General features: G+C 43.1%; 2 protein-coding genes across 2 annotated transcripts in view; one reads left to right on the top strand and one right to left on the bottom strand.

Annotated features, from left to right (window-relative positions):
• The window catches only part of LOC146173140 (b(0,+)-type amino acid transporter 1-like), a 26,219-nt gene extending 22,200 nt beyond the window's left edge, over window positions 1-4,019 (top strand). Inside the window, exons 5-6 of the mRNA XM_084585146.1 lie at window positions 415-511; window positions 3,245-4,019. Of these exons, the coding sequence (XP_084441272.1) occupies window positions 415-511; window positions 3,245-4,019 (872 nt within the window). The remainder of the gene's footprint in view (window positions 1-414; window positions 512-3,244) is intronic.
• A 1,142-nt stretch (window positions 4,020-5,161) lies between these two features.
• On the bottom strand, window positions 5,162-17,251 carry LOC146173139 (b(0,+)-type amino acid transporter 1-like). The gene is made up of 6 exons (XM_084585145.1): window positions 17,185-17,251; window positions 12,766-12,867; window positions 11,852-12,109; window positions 7,928-8,053; window positions 5,994-6,090; window positions 5,162-5,936 (listed from the first exon to the last, which is right to left on the bottom strand). Exons 1-6 carry the CDS (start codon window positions 17,228-17,230, stop codon window positions 5,162-5,164), a joined length of 1,404 nt encoding a protein of 467 aa, XP_084441271.1. The 5' UTR covers window positions 17,231-17,251.
• Window positions 17,252-18,252: the final 1,001 nt, after the last annotated feature.

Raw genomic sequence — 18,252 nt, 5'->3', positions numbered from 1 at the left:
TCATATACATAAAATGACCCATTAGTTATGACCATGTCCCAGTGACGTCCTCAAATAGCTGTCATCAACCTATGCTCAGAAGCAGCTTTTTTAAAATTTTGTTGATTCTAATATTTTTTAATACTGCCGCTGTTGTCGTTTTCCTCAGCGCCCTACGGCATGCTTATGCTAGACAAGGAGAATTACTAAGTAGATGGATGGTGGTAATAAAAAAAAAAGATGGTAAAAGGTTAACTTATGCTCTTCCTTCCCGATTTCCCCCCTCCCTCTTCCTTCCTCCATTCCTCGCTACCTTCTTTTCTTCATTCCTCCTTCCCTCGCTCCCTCTTGAAAATACCATGCAGAGCCACAGCTGTTGCAAGCGTAGCCTATTTCTACCAATTGCAAGGCTAGATCGATGTAATTATCTTTCAGAGCCATTTCCGTTCGAGAGATTCTCCTTCAAGGGTGGCACGACGCCTGAAGGAATACTCCAAGCCTTCTCTGTGGCCATGTTCACTGGTGCTGGAAGGTAAGGGCACTGCTCCATGAACTTTGAACCTAACTGAAAACAATACTGATAAACGACAGCCAATAGTGCAGAAATAAGTTATTTTCGTTTATGTGCGCTGTCAGAAAACAAAATGAATCTAAATGCCAATGTACAGGGCTTCATTCCTTTATTCAAACTTTCTATTGCTTAAAGGGCGTAGACGTGATGAACAACTTGCTTTCCGAGTTAGGAGGTGTAAATAAAATGTCCAGTTGTTATCATGACAAAAAGAAAAGAAAGAATGCGAGTTATACCTGAAACGTCTGTTAAACCGATCACTTTAAAAAATTTGCCTCCTTTTGTGATGAAATAAAATATCCGCAAATATGCTGGCACATCTAGAATAGGCCTTCCATCAGGCGCGCTACCCTCGTTTATGGCGAAACTAATGAGTTGACCACGAAGTATCGCAGCGATTTTCTAGTTGTCGCAGGTATCGACCGACTAAAATAGAGTGTTAATCTTTGTACTAGTCACTTGTTTTTTTACTATTTTGTTGAAGAGAGTGTCTATCCATATGCTCCTCTCCTCTTTTCTAATGTTTGAGAATATGCAATAATTTGTTGGTTTGTCCGCATGTACAGTCCTGGTGAAAGCTAGCTGAAAAAAAAAAAAAAGCAAGCTTTCTCCGTTGCCTCGCTCACTCTTCAGCTTGTTGTTATTCGGGCAGTTGAACATGCGTGCTTCTTTATTCGAATTACCCGAAAGCGTTATGCACCTCATCGGCATTGAAACCCGATGTCGTTTAGAAACCCACTGATTTCACAGCAGTAGGTCTTTCGCGGGAATTTCAGGGAGCCAACCAAGCACAATATAAACCTGGCATTACGCGTTGTATTAAAGTGTACGAGTTCCACGCGTCTGGTGTGATTTCGCCCCATTTAGTTTCGTATAAATATTCATTGTTCGTTCTATTTCTTTGCGTGTGTGCTTTGTCAGTACCAATGCTGCCTAGGGTCCCAGTTGTTAGCACTTTGTTTTATAACGTGCCTCTCCTGCTTTCATCAGATTTGGTCCGCAGTATGTGATAAATGAAACTAAATAAATAAGAAATAAATAAATTCCAGAAGCAAAACACAGGTTGTACGAGAAACGAAAAAAAAAAAAGGCATCACGAGACGATCGAGTCACAAAGCAGAGTAAAGACTGGATTGTCAGAGTACTCAAATGAACATCGCATACTTTGCGTGAGTTGACCCCTCGGTAATGCTAATTTTATTCATCCACACTTGCCATTATTGCACAGAGTGCGATAAAACAGAAGTGGATGAATATAGTAGAAGAATTCTTTTTAGCATTAAGTGAGCAAAAGAAAAACAAAGCTGTCTACATATCGGATTCTGTGGACATAAAATGAACAGTTACAAAGTGCGCATATATTATCAGAAAAGAAAGAAAGGCATCACGTCATATGACAATGCAACATATAACAGCTGCTGGTGCACAGCGAATAATGCGCATACGAGGCTAAGTAACTGTCACGGGCCTCGATGAACATGGCAACCGAATACGCGTATTTAGGGGAATACATAAATATGCAGCTATTTTTTAAACATTGCAGACAGACTTAAGCCAGCTGATCACCCTGACGAGTCCTCTATTGGCTCTATTCTGGCCATTTCATGCAGCGCATACAAGTTCCCTTCTTGCCTGTTTGACAATCGGTGACATATATCTGAGCAATCAGTGTGTCAGCGTGGACCGTGTACTCAAGTCATGCCATAGAGTTTGTTACTGTTACCTAGAGGGAGAACTGTGGGCGCTGCACTCCAGTCACCATGGGCGCGCTTAATATCATTGGCCGGTGTACCACCTGGTGTGAAACAATCGCATTTTTTCCGGAACACAGAGTGGAGTTACTATGACGTCTCCTCCTCCTCCTCACCCTCATCTCGAGGCGCGAACGTAGAGGGCAAAAACCATAGTACCGAAGGCGCAAAAGCAGACGTCAACAAAAGGTTTCTGTTTTCCGAAATGCCACTAAAAAAACTTCTTGAAGTAATTGAGCAGCCAAGTATATTTTTAACACATTTCTTATTTTAAAGTGTGCTTATTACGTGCTAAATATTAGTTTCCGTGCGGCTCAATAGTCAGCCAATAAGAGAGAGCCATTGCTTATTTTGCACAAATTTTACTTTTACATGCCGTTTCGCTCGCTTTTTGCCATTTATATTCACAATATTGAATGATGGGACATTTCTCAGGTTTATTTTTGCATTTTTTGTGATCAAAAGTATTAGTTTGCCACACAGTAGCTCTCCGCCCTAATGCTTTGGGCGCCCTTGGTGGCTAATGGTCATCAGGAAGCTGCACGTAAACTTCTCTAGATGGCGGCACATCGTTCCCTCTAGGTAAGAGTAAGAAACTCTATGGGTTATGCTGCTCGCCCCTCTAGTATGCGATATAAATGCTACAAATTGCAGTCAACAGCGAGTTTTTAGCATTTATAACATAACAATTACGAGGGTGGCGAGCGGCAAGACCTGATCATCTACAAGAGCAATAGGGTCGAAGAAACTATAAAGCATTCAGCAACTGCAAGTAACATATAGCTTTAAATGGAATTGGGCAAATCCTTAAACGTGAGTATTGTTTGAAAACCTGTCTGAAAATGCCTTGCCAGACTCGCGAAGTAGCAAACTACGCACTGCATTTTCCTGGTATATAAAAATTTCAAGTGATAATCGATTTATACATCCTTGCCTCTTACAGTACTCCGATTTGCTGCATGGCTGAAGAGATGTCTGATCCAAGTCGGATAATCCCGAGGTCACTCCTAGGCGGCCTTTTCCTCGTCACCCTTCTGCATGTCTTAACAAACATGGCGTACTTTGTTGTCTTGGACCCACGTAGCCTGACATCTTCAGAGGCCACGGCTTTCACATTTGTTCGTCCAACGTGGGGAAGTGCCGGTGAAGTCCTCGTGCCGCTCATTGTCTGCATTTGTACCTTCGGTACCATGAGCGCTGCCTGTCTCACCTGCAGTCGGCTGATCCTGGCTACAGCACGCAACAGGCATCTGCCACAAGTGATGTCTCTCATCTCGATCACCACCTCTCTACCCGTGGTCGCCATCATATGCAGGACGTGTCTTGCCACATTGTTTACAGCCACAGGATCAGTCGCATTTCTGTCCAAGGGTTTTGTCGCGGTCATTTCCTTCATGAACGCTATGACTATGGTCGCCATGCTCAAAGTTCGCCCTAGCCTGCAGGACACGTCCAGGACATTCAGAGTGCCTACGTTTATCATTATTCTTAATGCTGCGATATTGTGTTTGCTTACTGTCACGCCCCTCTTTGGTGGAAGAGATGTGACTGCGTATTTAGTAACATTAGGCTTCTGCTCGCTAGGTGTCCCTGCGTACGGCGTTTTCCGGGCCCTGGGAAAGACGAAGCCTGCCGTCCGTGCTTTTATCTTTGCGCAAAAGTTTCTTCTATCTGTGCCGTGCGCTCCTTTCAGCAAAAGCGAGCTATGCTCCTCTTGACAACTCTTGTCTATGTTTTAGTTCGTGTTCAAAAGGCAATCCTGTATGAGACACGTACGTAAAGGTGCAATACTTTCTGGAAGTGCGCAAGCCTAAGGGCAAGCATCAATGTGCCGGCCACTAAAATTAACTAAATCAACCACCTCTCATGAGTATAGTGTTATAACAGGTGGCGATTTCTACGTCGATATGGGGCGTTCGTTGTCGTGTCATGGTTCTTGCCGGGGCCAACTGGCCTCCAGGTTCCGGAAATATAAGAAAACAAAATTCTGATACAATAATAATATTCTTGAGATTTATTCATGTTATTAAAGCACCAAGAGGATGACACCGTAACATCTGAAACATTATTGCATATCTTCATAAAAACTTTTATTCTTCATCTGTGTAGAAAGGAATTGCGTACTGAGATATTATATGACCACATGGACACATATCTATAATACCAAAAGCTTCCACCCAAAGCCAAAGACAATAAAATCCTAACGCAGTGTATTGCACAATCCTCATTAGCCAACCTTCAACTAGAAATCCTGTACGAGGAGCTGAGCGATGTATACCTGTGTGCGTTTGCACATATGACTACAAAAGCATTCACAGGAAAATATTCATTTTTACCTTCACCAACTTCTTATAAGACCAGCAAGGAAGAAAAACCAGGAATGGCGAATAATAAGAGAACAAAATTACCGCACACAAAATCATGTGAAATAAACCATATAAATAATTTGATCATATCAAAGCATAGCCATTTTTGAAAGGTAATAGGTTAGAACTAAATGATTAGATACATACGACGTACTAATATGACATCTACGTTGCCCCAAGAGACTATCTTGATATATGTGTATATATATATATATATATATATATATATACCGAACGCGCTGTAAAGCACGGGTGACAGAAGACTAAAGCATGAGAGCAGGTATCACCACCTATGAGCCGCCGTAGATTACGGTGCTCCTTTCCCCGCTGTATCCCGTTCTCACACCTGCTCTAGACGGCGAAAGAATCTGTAGTTTGTTTAGTCAATATTGCTCAATCATTTGGTAGTAGCTCCATTTTGTGCGGTCAGGGCAACGAATATATAAATGCAATTTAACTGGGTGATCTAAATAACAGTTGAGAATAAACTAGAATCATCTTTCGCCTCTGTTTATAACTTCGAACTGAACACTTGGTACACTCATAAGAACTTTTTGCAGAAAATTGTGCGACTTTACTCCTGTGTTAGACCGCTGCAAGATCTTCAAGCCGACATAGGCAGGGAAGCCCAGCAGAACGCATGCTATCGCCACAATGTATTGGATGAAATCGCCCGTGGTCAAGACCGGGACCATAATAATGATCAACGAGACTGACAAGTTTAGAAGTATGAGAACCATCGGCACCTTGAAAGGCCTATTAGCATCTTTCATCGTCACACGCAGTCTTAACATAGCGAACATCATCAGAGAAGTCATAACACAAAATATGGTAGTGCAACCTTTGGCTAGTAACCCCACAGATCCAGTGACGGTAAAAAGTATGGCTAAAAACAGTCTGCTAGCAATCGCCACTACCGGGAGCGACGACTGGACTGTTAGAAGGGAGAAGATGGCGGGTAGGTGTTTCTTGCGGGAGGCAGCCATCAGAAGTCGGGAGTTGCTTAGGAAGCTCGCACTCATGGTGCCGAAAGTAGAAACACAGACAATAATTGGCATTAGAAATTCGCCGACTACACCCCAGCTTATGCGGGCGAAGGTGGCGGCAGTCGCTTCAGAGGAGGTCGCGCTGTCATGGTCTAGGACAATGAAGTAGGCCACGTTCGTTAAAACTAGCAGACCAGTCACCAGAAGAAGACCACCAATGAGAGACCGTGGGATTATCCAAGAGGGATTCCGCATCTCTTCAGCCATGCAGGCTATCATAGAACTGAAAATGATTGACAGGCTTTAGGAAAGTGTTTTGACAGTGAAAAGAAATGCGTACCTTCCACTTACGGTGAACACAGCGATAGAAAACGCTTCCACTATTTTACCAGGCGTCGTGTGACCAGTGAAGGATACCTTGTCGAATAAGCCAGGTTCTGCAATAAAGTTGGGAAGGGCGTTAATTTCACGGAAACTGAAAGCTGCAATACCTCTGAGCGGCGTGGTTATTGTTTGTCGTGAATTTTGTAGTGGCCGTAGGGTTGCATAGTGGGATCATCTATGAATTAACCGGAACGACAATGATTAGCTTTATACTCTTTTATCGAGGAAGAAACGCATTGATAGGGCAGGTCTGAATAAACAGCACCATATTGATTAAATGACATTGGGGAGGTGGAAAGCGAGAGTGCACTCCTTGTATCCCGGTCTTCTATTTGCTTTTACAGATTCCTCTTTTAAACATTTTTTTGTTCATTAGAGTTCGGTCGAGCATTGGCCCTGCCAGCTGTTTGGTCTCCTCCTACACCCTGAAGAGTGATCCTATGCCAAAAAAGTGGCTATGGTTTCTTCAGTTAAACCTAGTGAGAAGCAACAATTCTAGCTGAGGCGCGCGCCGTGATTCTATATATACTTGATATTGACGTCAGCGATTATGTCTCGCCCCGTAGCAGCTCACTCATTAACTACTTCCCACGTCATTTGATCTTTCACCTTGATGTTGGCCTTAACTTTGACCTTGACGTTAGAGTTTTGCTGGGAAGATAGCTATTCAATGTGGTTGTGGCTTACGTTTCATCTTGACCTGAAAATTGTTTGAAGCTCATGTGAAGCACACGGGGATTTTAGCTTTACTTATCGTAGTTAAGCTATTCTTCAAAAATTGGCAGCGGTTCACTGTTCGAAACCGCTTACAATACGAAGCAGCGGGAGCTACAGCTGTAGCTGTGCATGTGCAGCTGTGCAGAGACCCGTCGGGGATACTCGCATGTTATACCGGACTTAGTTTGAATTACCAGCGGACGTGGTTGCGACCTAACGAAACAATATAGATAATCAAATCAACGGTACAAATAAAATCGGACAAGATCGTTCCTCGATGATGTTAAGCATATGAGTGGCTTCGCCCTCAAATTTTGAGACACTTGCGTAGGGCAACGTGCGTGTATGAAGGCAAAATCTTTCTAGCTCAGTGACATCAGATTCATGGGTTCGCAATAGCAGGATTATCGAAATGTTATTCTAGCACTTATAAAAGTTCGATGATAGAGATGAAGTAAGGTAGTCATGCCTTTTGTCTGTGCCACTAGCAGGAAGGTGCATTTCTAGCAATAAATACGGATTGCTCTATAAAACTATTAATAATAACAGCGAGGAGCCAAGAACTCTCGTTTCCCTAGTCCCTACGAGGTTTTAAAGAAGTTGGAGCCTCATAAAGGAGTTCATACGAAAGGCTCGCAATGACTCAATAGGTAACGGATTAGAGCATAAAACCACAATGCACAAAAAGGACGTTTAAAATTGAAAACGAATCCGTCGTAAAAAGTTTTCATTTGCTGTAAGAAGAGTCCTGGGTACGTATCTTTCACAAAATTTCAAGCCTCATCAGGGGATATGTGTAGGTCGGCAAAAAAAATTTTATTATGCTTTAAAATGCTTACCTAGCACGTGGTTACAAGAGTAACGTGTTATATCTTATCAGTTAGGTAAAATTGCTCATATATTTTCCGGGGCGCTGAGCACAGGCATGTTCAGCAGAGTAATGCAGCGTATGCTGCAAGAGTTCGGTTTGTTTTCCTTAAAACACTAGCATGTTGAGGATTACTCGCATGCAGTCCTATATCAATATTGCGTGTATATGTCCTTGCCACTCGCGGCAGTTGGAATGTAAAGAAATGGGGAAAGAAAAAGTAGCCGCTCTATCTTAAAAACGTGTACCTCACCACAATAATTGCAATGATCGGCACTCATGCACTCACATAACGGATTCTTTACCTCGAACGCACCACACGGCGCCGGTTCCAATGATCGCAAGAAGTACTCCCAGCTTTACCACAAAGAGCACGTTCTGGATATTCATGGATGTCTTCAACGAAAAAGTATTTACGACAGCTGCAAGTGCTGCGAAATCACAAGCAAGAAACACAATAAAAGATGAGAGACCTCATTTTACTAGTTATCAATGCGACAAGATAATAAGCAGTACCTTTATGGGAACGTCTTTCGCAGTAAATGTGGAATGCGATGATGGCGATGCGAAATTTCATTCTCACAATGGTAGGGTCTCGCATCTGCTTTCTCCTCACTGGTTGTCTCTCAGTGAGTTAAACGGCGATTGCTACCGAGAGGTGTCTCTGAACGTAACCTGGAGGTAACGTACACTCACTGAAGACAGCAAATAATTAAGGTGAAGGTAATTGCTTTGAACATTAAAAAGACAAAGATTATGGCATCTTGCCCTATCAAGTCCTGGAGAATCAATGGACAAGAAGTGGAAGCTGTGACAGATTTTCTCTTCTTGGGCTCCAAGATTACCTCGGAAGGAGACTGCAGCCATGAAATTAGGAGACGCCTGCTTCTGGGAAAGAGAGCAATGGTTAGCCTTGACCGCCTAGTAAAGAGCAGAGACATTAGTCTGCCAACCAAGATCCGTATAACTCGTGCTATGGTCTTTCCAGTTTTGATGTATGGATGCGAGAGTTGGACTGTGAAAAAGGCTGACCGCCGAAGAATTGACGCATTTGAATTGTGGTGCTGGCGAAGACTCTTGAGAGTTCCTTGGACTGCCAGAAGATCAAATCAGTCGATATTGTCGACCATAAACCCTGACGGCTCATTGGAGGGTCAAATTCTAAAGTTAAAGCTCAGCTACTTTGGTCATCTGATGGGAAGAGAGGAGTCGCTGGAGAAAGATTTGATGTTGGGAAAGGTTGAGGGTCGCCGGAGAAGGGGTAGGCAGCGAGCGCGATGGTTAGATGGCATCCTCGAGGCACTGCAGATGAAGTTATGTGATGTTAGGAAGATGGTGAAAGACCGGAAAGCGTGGCGTGACATGGTCCATAGGGTCACGAAGAGTCGGACACGACTGAACGACTGAACTGAACTGAATTGCTTTGTAACCGTTGTCACACCGTCTCCTCCTGGCTCTGTTCACTGCTGGCTTTGCGGCTATTAAGGATCAAAAACCTCACATAATGCAACCTAAATGGGAACACACCCCAGAAAGATTTTAGTAATTTATTTGAATTGGGAATAGTAAAAAAATCAGAAAAAAAAATTCTCAGTGGATTCGAAAAAATGATTCAGTGCTGGAATAAGTAGTATTAATTCATTTTTCCTCTGAATTTATTGTTATTGCCAGGCTTTAACAGACCTCAAGATACATACAGACATACATCAAAATACACCCCCCCCCCCAAAAAAAAAAACCCTCACTGCTCCTATGAGTATGGTTTTGACACTCTAAACTTCTTAAACGCAACCAAGGAGAAATATTGTGAACACAAATAAGTGAGCATTTAAAGCCCCCCTTTTCCGTCACTTCCGTGGCGTGGTCCCAACAGGGTTGCGTCACTTATGCGTTGAGAAAAGAGGGCTTTAAATGCGCTCCTATTCGTTTGATACTATTTCCGCTGTTTGTCGCCAGGTAAGGCTGCTCAGAGAACCCTACCGTTGAGTGAATGGGGTCACGCGATGGCGAATATAAAGATATAATACAGATGAATTCCAAGTATTGTATTATATTGTTGTCAGCATTATAAGTTGGTCTCTGCACGCCTGTATATTCTTTTCATAATAACTGCACCCGCGAATTTTGTTCATTTTGTCATATGATGTCCCCCGGATAGTTGATACTTCGGGACCTCCTTTTGTAATACTGATAATCATGCACATTTATCACACAATGAAAATAAAGATGATTATAATGAAGATGATGACGTGCGGATCATCAAGGAAGGGCTTCGAATGAATGGGGTAGGTACGTTGCAAGAACTACTAATCAAGTTTTTATTCAGTTATAAAACGACGCCACTGGAAGGAGGGAGATCGTGAGCGGAATGGCTGTTGGGCTTCCGTCCCCGAACCAGGCTGACAGCTTCATTCACTGACAACAATGTGTAGGAAATGATAGTTCTGCGAACCAGTACTGGGAGCGGCAAAAGTACCAACACGGTTTAAATCTCGAAGGCCTGTATGGTCGCGAAAGTTTGTCTACTTGGATGTAGATGCCACCGGTGCCCACGAGCGGAGCAGGCATGGTTACAGTGGAAACACGTACAGGAAGAACATCAATGACGTCACGTAGACCAATTCCAGCCACGGCTCGTCACAGTGTCGTCACCTAGCAAGCTGAGCCAAGTCCCGACCGACGACTCAGCTCAGCGTAGGTTCGCAAGGTACGGAGGCACGGGAAGTCAGCCCTCAAGCTGGAGGCCAACAAGCACTAGGTCGTTCGAGTCGCCTCCGGAAGCCACCGGATAGGAGAAAGGGATGTAGTGTTATCAAGCGTGCGGCAGGATGTGTAGCACGAGTATGACAAGTTACACGTGTCACACGTTGTCATGCCAGGACCTGGCATATCCCGCTGGCATATCATGCATCCTGGCATATCATGTGACCTGTCCTGTTTTGTGATAAAAGCCCATAGCAAATAGCAATAAACATTATTTTTTTGGTTTGGCCCTACCCGCCGGCTATGTTCCGTCATTTCAGGTTAGACTACAGGGCGACCAGGAAAAGGTAAAAGGTCACGTGAACAGCCATTGAGCGCGACTCGCAGCGGAGGCGCTGTAGCCGTGTCGTCACGCCCTCAGCCATGTGTGAAACGGGGGAGCGGAGCCGAGTATTGGAGACAGTTGCGGCTACCGCACGAAGTTGGTGGGAAGGGAAACCTTGTGAGAAGGATAGTTTCACGCGGCTACAGCTGGCAAAGTCCAAAACACAACAATAGTTAAACAAGCAGATAAACAAAGCTATGCCAGGCGTAGCCACGTGATGCTACCGCTTCTCAGTAGCTGTAAGCGAAGCTATACCACAGGTAATTTCTTTTTTCAAATTTACTGTTGAGTTACATTACAGCAAAGCTCTCGCATTGATGAGAGCGAGGTGGGGGCCACTGTGGCATTAATTTCATCATGTGAAATAGTCATATGACAGATGCAAGTTATGCAAAAGTGGAAATTGTACCCGGTCATCAATAGCGAGATGAAAGGAAAAATGTTTGGCTTAGTTTTTGGGGTTTATCATCCTACAACGCCTCAGGCTACGAGCGGCACCGCAGTGTACGGCTCCGGAAATTTCAATCATCTGGGGTTCTTTCACGTGCACTAATATCTCACAGCACAACGGGCGCCAAGCTTTTCTCACCCATTCAAAAACGGCCACCGCAATCGGAACAGAAAAATGTACTGCAGAGGTTTCGAGACTTCCAACGCTCCGCGAGGCCTCTGTGGTTACAAGATTAGCATAGTGTTTGAAGTGGCTTGTGGTCAGGCAAAAAAAAAAAGAAGTTTAGTACGAAACGCTGAACCCGCGAACAAATATCTAGCGAACGTGACCGGAATAGATTGATACCAATGCTGTGACAAATTTTCAAAAGCGGCTGTCTTTTTCATAAATGGGTAGCCACAACCAAGTATCCTTGGATGTGTGACTACAACATTACGGTTGCCTGTTTTCCTGTTGTGCGGATGCAAGGTACGATCAGGAAAGGCGTGGCTTTAATTCAATTGAAAACTTTTCTAGCAAATCAAATTTATATTACGTAAAACTTGGGATAACATTAAAATACTTAGAGCGAATAAGAAATGCTACTTATTACGCGAAATTCCAGGGTTAGCTGGCCTGTACTATAGTCGATAGGTACACACAGTTTTATCAAAATGGAAGGAAAATAGGCTTCTTTGCAGGCAAACTCACCAATTACTATAACTGTCACAAGGACAGTGACCTCATACGGCGGTGGACAACTACCGTAAACGATACTGAGAGCGTAGCTTGTGAACGTGAACCCATGTATGGTAACGATGGCTGGATCGCAAACAAGGAAGCTCCAGGCGAACAAGAAGGATACTAGGTCACCAACTCTTCCCATGGTCTTGACGCCAACGCTGACATACTCGTACGGGCCTCCGGCTGATGGAAGCATCGTGCCCAGCTCTGTGATGCATAGCCCGTCTGCAAATTAAGTGTAATATGGATATCTTTACCATTAGTTCTGTTCGTCCAAGTCAACGTGACATGACGCCTAATGCATTTGAACAGCATTTTATATTTATCTTTTCTCTTTTCCGGCAGTTTCAAAATGACTAATGTCGAGACGCCTGATAATTATCTACTCATGTATTTTTTTTTTCTCGCATGATGTTTAGCGCGAGGTCTTGCGTTAAGTATGCTCGTCCTGCTCGTCACGGCGCCAGGATGTAGTTTCAAGATGCCACATTTCCGTAAGCGTTCACTTAATTGAAATAGAGGTAAGTGTATAAATGAAACACTGAGGCGTCAATTCGGAGTGCCAAAATTAAATGACATTTAGCATAATAATAGCAGCCAACGCAATGAAGATAAAAAGCAAAAATACAACTAGAACTATCGCACCCCCCCCCCCCCCCCCCCAGCGTTGCTGCTGTTGGAAGTACGATGGCGTTGGAAGTATATACATATATAGGGAAATAAAAGTAAGTAAATGACAAAGAAAACATTGAATGCGTGTGTATGAAAAAAGATTGAGGGAATAATTAAAAAGAAAAAAGACCCACAACATACAGTATGTAGGGATGAAGTACAATAAGTAGCGAATAATAATATAAAACACATATAGGTCTTGCACTTACGAATTAGAGCAGATAATCCAGCTGCGATCCACATAAGAATATCCACGCCGACCGAACCGGCATCCTTGTAAACAATACTCGGGGTGATGAAAATTCCTGCTCCTAGTATTATTACAAAGAAAAAAAAACGGATACCCTATGAGTAAGTATTGTTATAAGGATGTCATGGGGAGCATCTGTGCGGTCGACGATTCATCTCTACAACGCATTATTTATGGAATTTCTTCGGTACAGTCTCCCTGCAATTGAAAACGTGAAGAAAACGAACATATATCTAAAAAGTATTCAAGCTCATGCTCTCCGAATTTCCCTAGGATTATCAAAATGTGCGCCTACAGCCGCTGCAGTATTCATTGCTGAGCGGAGTCCAATGACTACCATTTGACAGTTGGCTCCTTAAGAACGCATATTCGTCACCCATCTCTAGGATTCCCTCTCACCTTTTTGCCAGCCTAAAGTGTACTGTGTACATCATTTGCAAAGACCATTGAGTGATTCCCATCGTGATATTCCGTCATTCCAGTTTACACGCACCTCCTGGCCGTAATGCGGAGTCTTCTCCATGCTCTTGTGAACCTTCCCATACCAGGTGTCAAGACCAATGCCGACTGCCCGCTGTCTGAATTAGGCTAGAACACTCTGGAATGCATGTATCAGAAGCATGGACACCGACAGGTCTACACCGATGGCTCAGTTAACTTCGAGTTATTCCGGCTCCGTGGTCATCCTCGTAAGGGACACTGTACTTAGAGTTAAGACTTTGCACGAGAGTTCATCGACTGCTGCAGACATAACCGTACTGCATATCGCCACTGATTATATCCATCGTTAGAGTCACCAGCTATGCTATATTTTAATTGACTCAAATAGGGGCGCTCCAGCGCTTACAAAATATTCTTCGTCGTAACAGTCACGAGCAACTGGTAACTGAAATCGATGAGTTACATAATTTCGCAACCAATAAAAAAATGGCATTATTTATCCATGGCTACCTGCGCACTGCGGCATCAGCGACAATCACAGTGCGGACGATGCAGCGCAAATAGCCCACCACGAAGGCATTTGTGTTTCCATCCCTTTTTCAAGAGCAGAGGCGGCAAGTAGGCTTCTAACACTGGCGCGAGAGACCCTGAATTCTACGTTTAATTCCGGCAACTTTTTGGTACGACGTTTCCTATTGTAGAACGCCTGAGTGCTGACCTAAGGTTCTGACTTCCACCCGACTTGCCACGACATGAAAAAAAATTTGATGTGGCGCTTGCGGCTCGGTTGCCTTCACAATCTATGATTCTTTTGTTATTGGCATGTCTGATAACCCTGAGGGCTACATATGTATACGAGAAAACCATTTCACATATTATTTCTAAGTGCCCCGAATACAGGGAAGAAACATCTTTAAGTCGTGTACAAGTGAATATAGATCTGTGCTCGCTGACGGAGGAAGAGCTCCTCGTACACTGGCAGTGGCGGTCATCTGCAGGGAAGGCCTGCCAGGAACTCCTCAATCTGTTTCCTAAGAGCGTCAGGCCTGCACGACAGGCTCGGACTTTACAGCACGTGTCTCGCCTCGTCACTTATTTTGTTCAACTATTCCCTTTCCTTCATATGCCGTATATCCATTTACCCAATTTCCCACACATTCCAGAGTAACCGACCTGCTTCTTTTGCCGATTAACCTCCCCTCCTTTCCTCCTCCTTCTCCTGTTCCTTCATTTGCAGTAAAAATCTGTTCGCTGTTGCTTGCGGTGATAAACTGGTACAAAAGCCTACCTAAAAACAAGAACTTAAATGGTAATTAGATGCTTACTGTCGAGCGTTTCTGCATTTTCTGGCGTTATAATGCAAAACAGCTTGAAGGCAGAAGTTTGTATCGGAACGTTCCCGCGCTGTACTGTGTGCAGTTGTACTTCGCAGGTACTCATTGATAACATCATGCGTACATCAAGGTACTACTATCAGTTTTATTACAAACCTGGGAACATCGTTTATGCGAATTATACGCCTTAGATTGCATTTTCTCATGCTGGTTTCGAGTAAAATTTAAGTGAAGTTCAGCTTAGAGCTGTCGGTTTATGAACATTTGCACGACGTCCAATATTTGCTTTTTAGGTTTGGTGTTGCAAGAGAGCAAAGGGCTCTGCTCCTTTTAAGACGGCGGGAGTGTAACGAAAAGAAATCGTCTATTAAGCATTGTCCTGGCTATTAATTGGAGCAATACCAGAGTCTCCAAGAATAGCCATTTCGAATTAGAAATCGAATGTTTTTCAGGAATAGGCTTCCTTTTAAGATAGCAACGAAAATGGAAATTTTGAACCATGGAGTAGTCGATTTCATTTCAGTTTTTAAACTGAGGGAAAATTCAATCTCTTAAGCCTTGTAGTTTTAGGAAATAATCTCTTTTTTTTTTAACAGTATCGAAACTGACCTCATGAGGTGGACAGGAACGGTAATGCAAAAACAATATTCGGTGAGTAAGCGTTCCCGTAGTCGCGGTTCCGAACTTTTATTGCCTGCGGTAATCAACGAAATCATGCACACGCTCCTTCATCGTCGCTTGTCATCTGGAAAGAGAGGTTAGTGCCAAGTTCCTTGTTCTTTTTAAAAGCTACAGAGGAATAACGAGTGCAGGTCCTGAGATGGTGCTGCAGGCAGTGACAATATCTTTGCCCAAGAGTACTCTCTTGATCATGCTGATGATGGGTCCTTATAGCCCAGGCGTAGCTCTGGTCAAAGAGCGCCGTGAGACATGCTATTTCTCTTTACAATAGGTGGAATGAAAGACTATTTTTTATGTTATTTCCCCAATGGATAGCCGAGCACAAGGAAAAGCGTGTACGTACTGTGTCACCGGCAGGAGCCGTAAGGCAGAAGGGAATGAAGCGCCCCTGTCGCGGGCGAAGCGTGTGCTCTATTGTGCCACCCCTTAAAGAAACAAAGCTTGCAAAACAAGCCCTATTTTTCACATTTATTCTGCCAAGAAAATGAAAACATAAAGAAGTTGCTTCTTTGCTCTGAAAATCAGATAGGAAAAATTGCGGACAGCAGGAGCTCAAGCTTGTCCTTAAGAGCACGCGCGGAGCACCTACATAAGCGCTATTGCATTCCGCAAATAATACTGTTACTTGGTGGCATGACAAGCGATGGAACACGGCGACACAACAGAAACAGAACGACGTGATGACATGACGATGAAATATGCTTTAATGGGCAGCGGGCCTGGCGCGAGCGCTCCGCCCCGCGCCACTGCCCGCTTCGTCATCTTCGTAGCAATATTATAATTTGTTTAGGTTGTTCTTTAATAAAAGAAGGAGCCGGTATTTCACTGCGCAGCTCACCTTTACACTTTTCAGAGGGGCTTACGTCGTCGGTTTGAATACTTATTGCTAACTAGCCTCCACCATCATTACAAGGTTGATGCTAAATGAGATACGAAATGGAGTTACACCACCACACAAAGGACAGTTACGCGGCAATTTTGATAGAAAAATCTCGTGCGTATTTTCTACAACATCAATGTTCTCAGTTTTGATCACGGCAACGTCGAACGAGCTTATTCATTTGTCGTATTATTTAGAAATATTCAGTTTCTCAAGGGTATTGCAGTTTCGAGCGTTGTCAACAGTCTTCAAAGTATTCTGCTCGAGAAAATGTTGGGATTCTTGGAAGCATCAGAAGCATAATACACAATGAAATATTTTTAGCTTCGCTCTGCATTCTTACAAGCTATGGTCGTTTCGCATAAATAGATATGACATTGCAGAAACAGAAATCAACAAGACAGCAGAATGTTTGGCTGAAGATCGTTGTGCTGTCTCGTGCACTTTGGCATATCATTGTCCAAACTATGATGTAAATGATTCGTACACTGTGCATTTTATTAGATCAGCTTCTTAAGGTATCGCTGCCCATTTTTGCACCTATGTTTACTGACACGCAGTTCAGAACAAAAGAAAAATGTTTAGACTCATGACTAGAATGTGGCTCCCTTCTTTTCAGGAAAACAACTTTAAATGAAAAACCTGGTTTAGGTTATATAAAAAGAGCATATTTTAAACCCTTAACTCAAGATAATACACATAATGCCGTCCCTTATAACATACCAATCGATCGCTGTGATAATAAATAAACACATTTTAATTGGGAATTGTGATATTTCTTAAGCATACATTTCTGCAAAAACTTTTTTTAAACCAGAACGAAACGAAGTTAAACAGAGAAATAACCCTGAATTATATGGAGTAGTAAGGAGGCTCTCCACTCCATGGACGTTTTGCGCACTTCCTCCTGAATTCCAGTATAAATTCAAGGTGAGCACCGACCCTCAAGGAAGCAAACATTGTAGGTTAAAGGGGACATTCCAAATTTCTCGCAGTAGTTGGGAGCGACAGATGTTAGGAATGATATTTGCAGTTTTCTTACCAATGCAGTTTCCCACGACCACTGCTATTGCACTGAAGAGTCCCATGTCTCTTCTGAGTTGACCAAGCGTTGTATCTGTCACAATTAAACATTTGGAAATGCTAGTGTACTTTACCAGTTATACTTACACATAGCGCACTTAAAACATCAACATGAGATGCATGGATGATTTCAACAAGTGCGCTGCAGTGCAAACATTTGTAGCGAATTTTGAACAACAAGCCGTTCCGTTGAAAGAAACAAAATTGGTGGATCAGTTTAAATTTTCACAAGCAGAAGTGAGAAAAGAAATATATTATTTAGGTTATTTTAATAGCGCCCAAAATAGCGCCAATATTTGATTCATACATGACAATCTTGACTACATTATGTGGCGCATCAAAAAAACCCTTCAATAATTTATATGCAGACATGAAAATTTAAAACCAATCGAAGCCTTTGTGAACAACTCTTGCGAGTCAGGGAAATATAGTAATGATATGAAGAGCAGGTTAGCTCACTAATCTCGGGTTAAATTAAGGGTCAGAACGTTGGCATCTGAAAATATTCCCGAACACAAGTACCACTGGTAGAATAATAAAACAAATACTGAACGAAACAAAAGATGGCGAGTATAAAATTTAGGTACTTTTGGATTACTTCGTTTGAAGAATTTCAGTACATTTAAAGAAATGAAGTTTCTCTTCTAGTTGGGAATACGCGAAAGCGCAACGCGTTTTCTAATACCTGCGACCACTAATCTAATCACAATAAATCTAAGCTCGATTTTTTTAATCTGAAGGATGGATTTCAAATAGCGCTGGCCACCTTCTTGGAATGATAATCGCACTGGTCTCGTTACGCCACACTGGGAAACTCTTTCCTCGACTACTTGTCTGAAGTTCACAAATAACCAGAGGCGGGCGGACTACGGATCCAAGACTGAAGGCTGCGAACTCGTTGCGTCTCGAGGAAACTGAGTCACCTTTAAAGGCTTCTTCCCCTCAAAACATATCATCACATAGCTTAGTCGTTAGAGTGAGCTTCTCCGACCCCCTACGTACCGCTGCCTTCAATTAATGGTTTATT

Source organism: Amblyomma maculatum, chromosome 11 (assembly GCF_055883805.1).
Source record: "Amblyomma maculatum isolate TAMU_Amacu chromosome 11, ASM5588380v1, whole genome shotgun sequence".
NCBI classification, from domain to species: Eukaryota; Metazoa; Arthropoda; class Arachnida; order Ixodida; family Ixodidae; genus Amblyomma; species Amblyomma maculatum.
This window is presented reverse-complemented; position numbering and strand designations above follow the sequence as displayed.

What these genes read in the sequence shown, in the direction of transcription:
- LOC146173139 (XM_084585145.1), bottom strand. Translation starts at nt 17,230, where the DNA reads ATGGGACTCTTCAGTGCAATAGCAGTGGTCGTGGGAAACTGCATTG. An exon ending in GGTCGTGGGAAACTGCATTG is followed by an intron (nt 12,868 to 17,184) that starts GTAAGAAAACTG and finishes TAATAATACTAG; the next exon opens with GAGCAGGAATTTTCATCACC. An exon ending in TGGATTATCTGCTCTAATTC is followed by an intron (nt 12,110 to 12,765) that starts GTAAGTGCAAGA and finishes CTTAATTTGCAG; the next exon opens with ACGGGCTATGCATCACAGAG.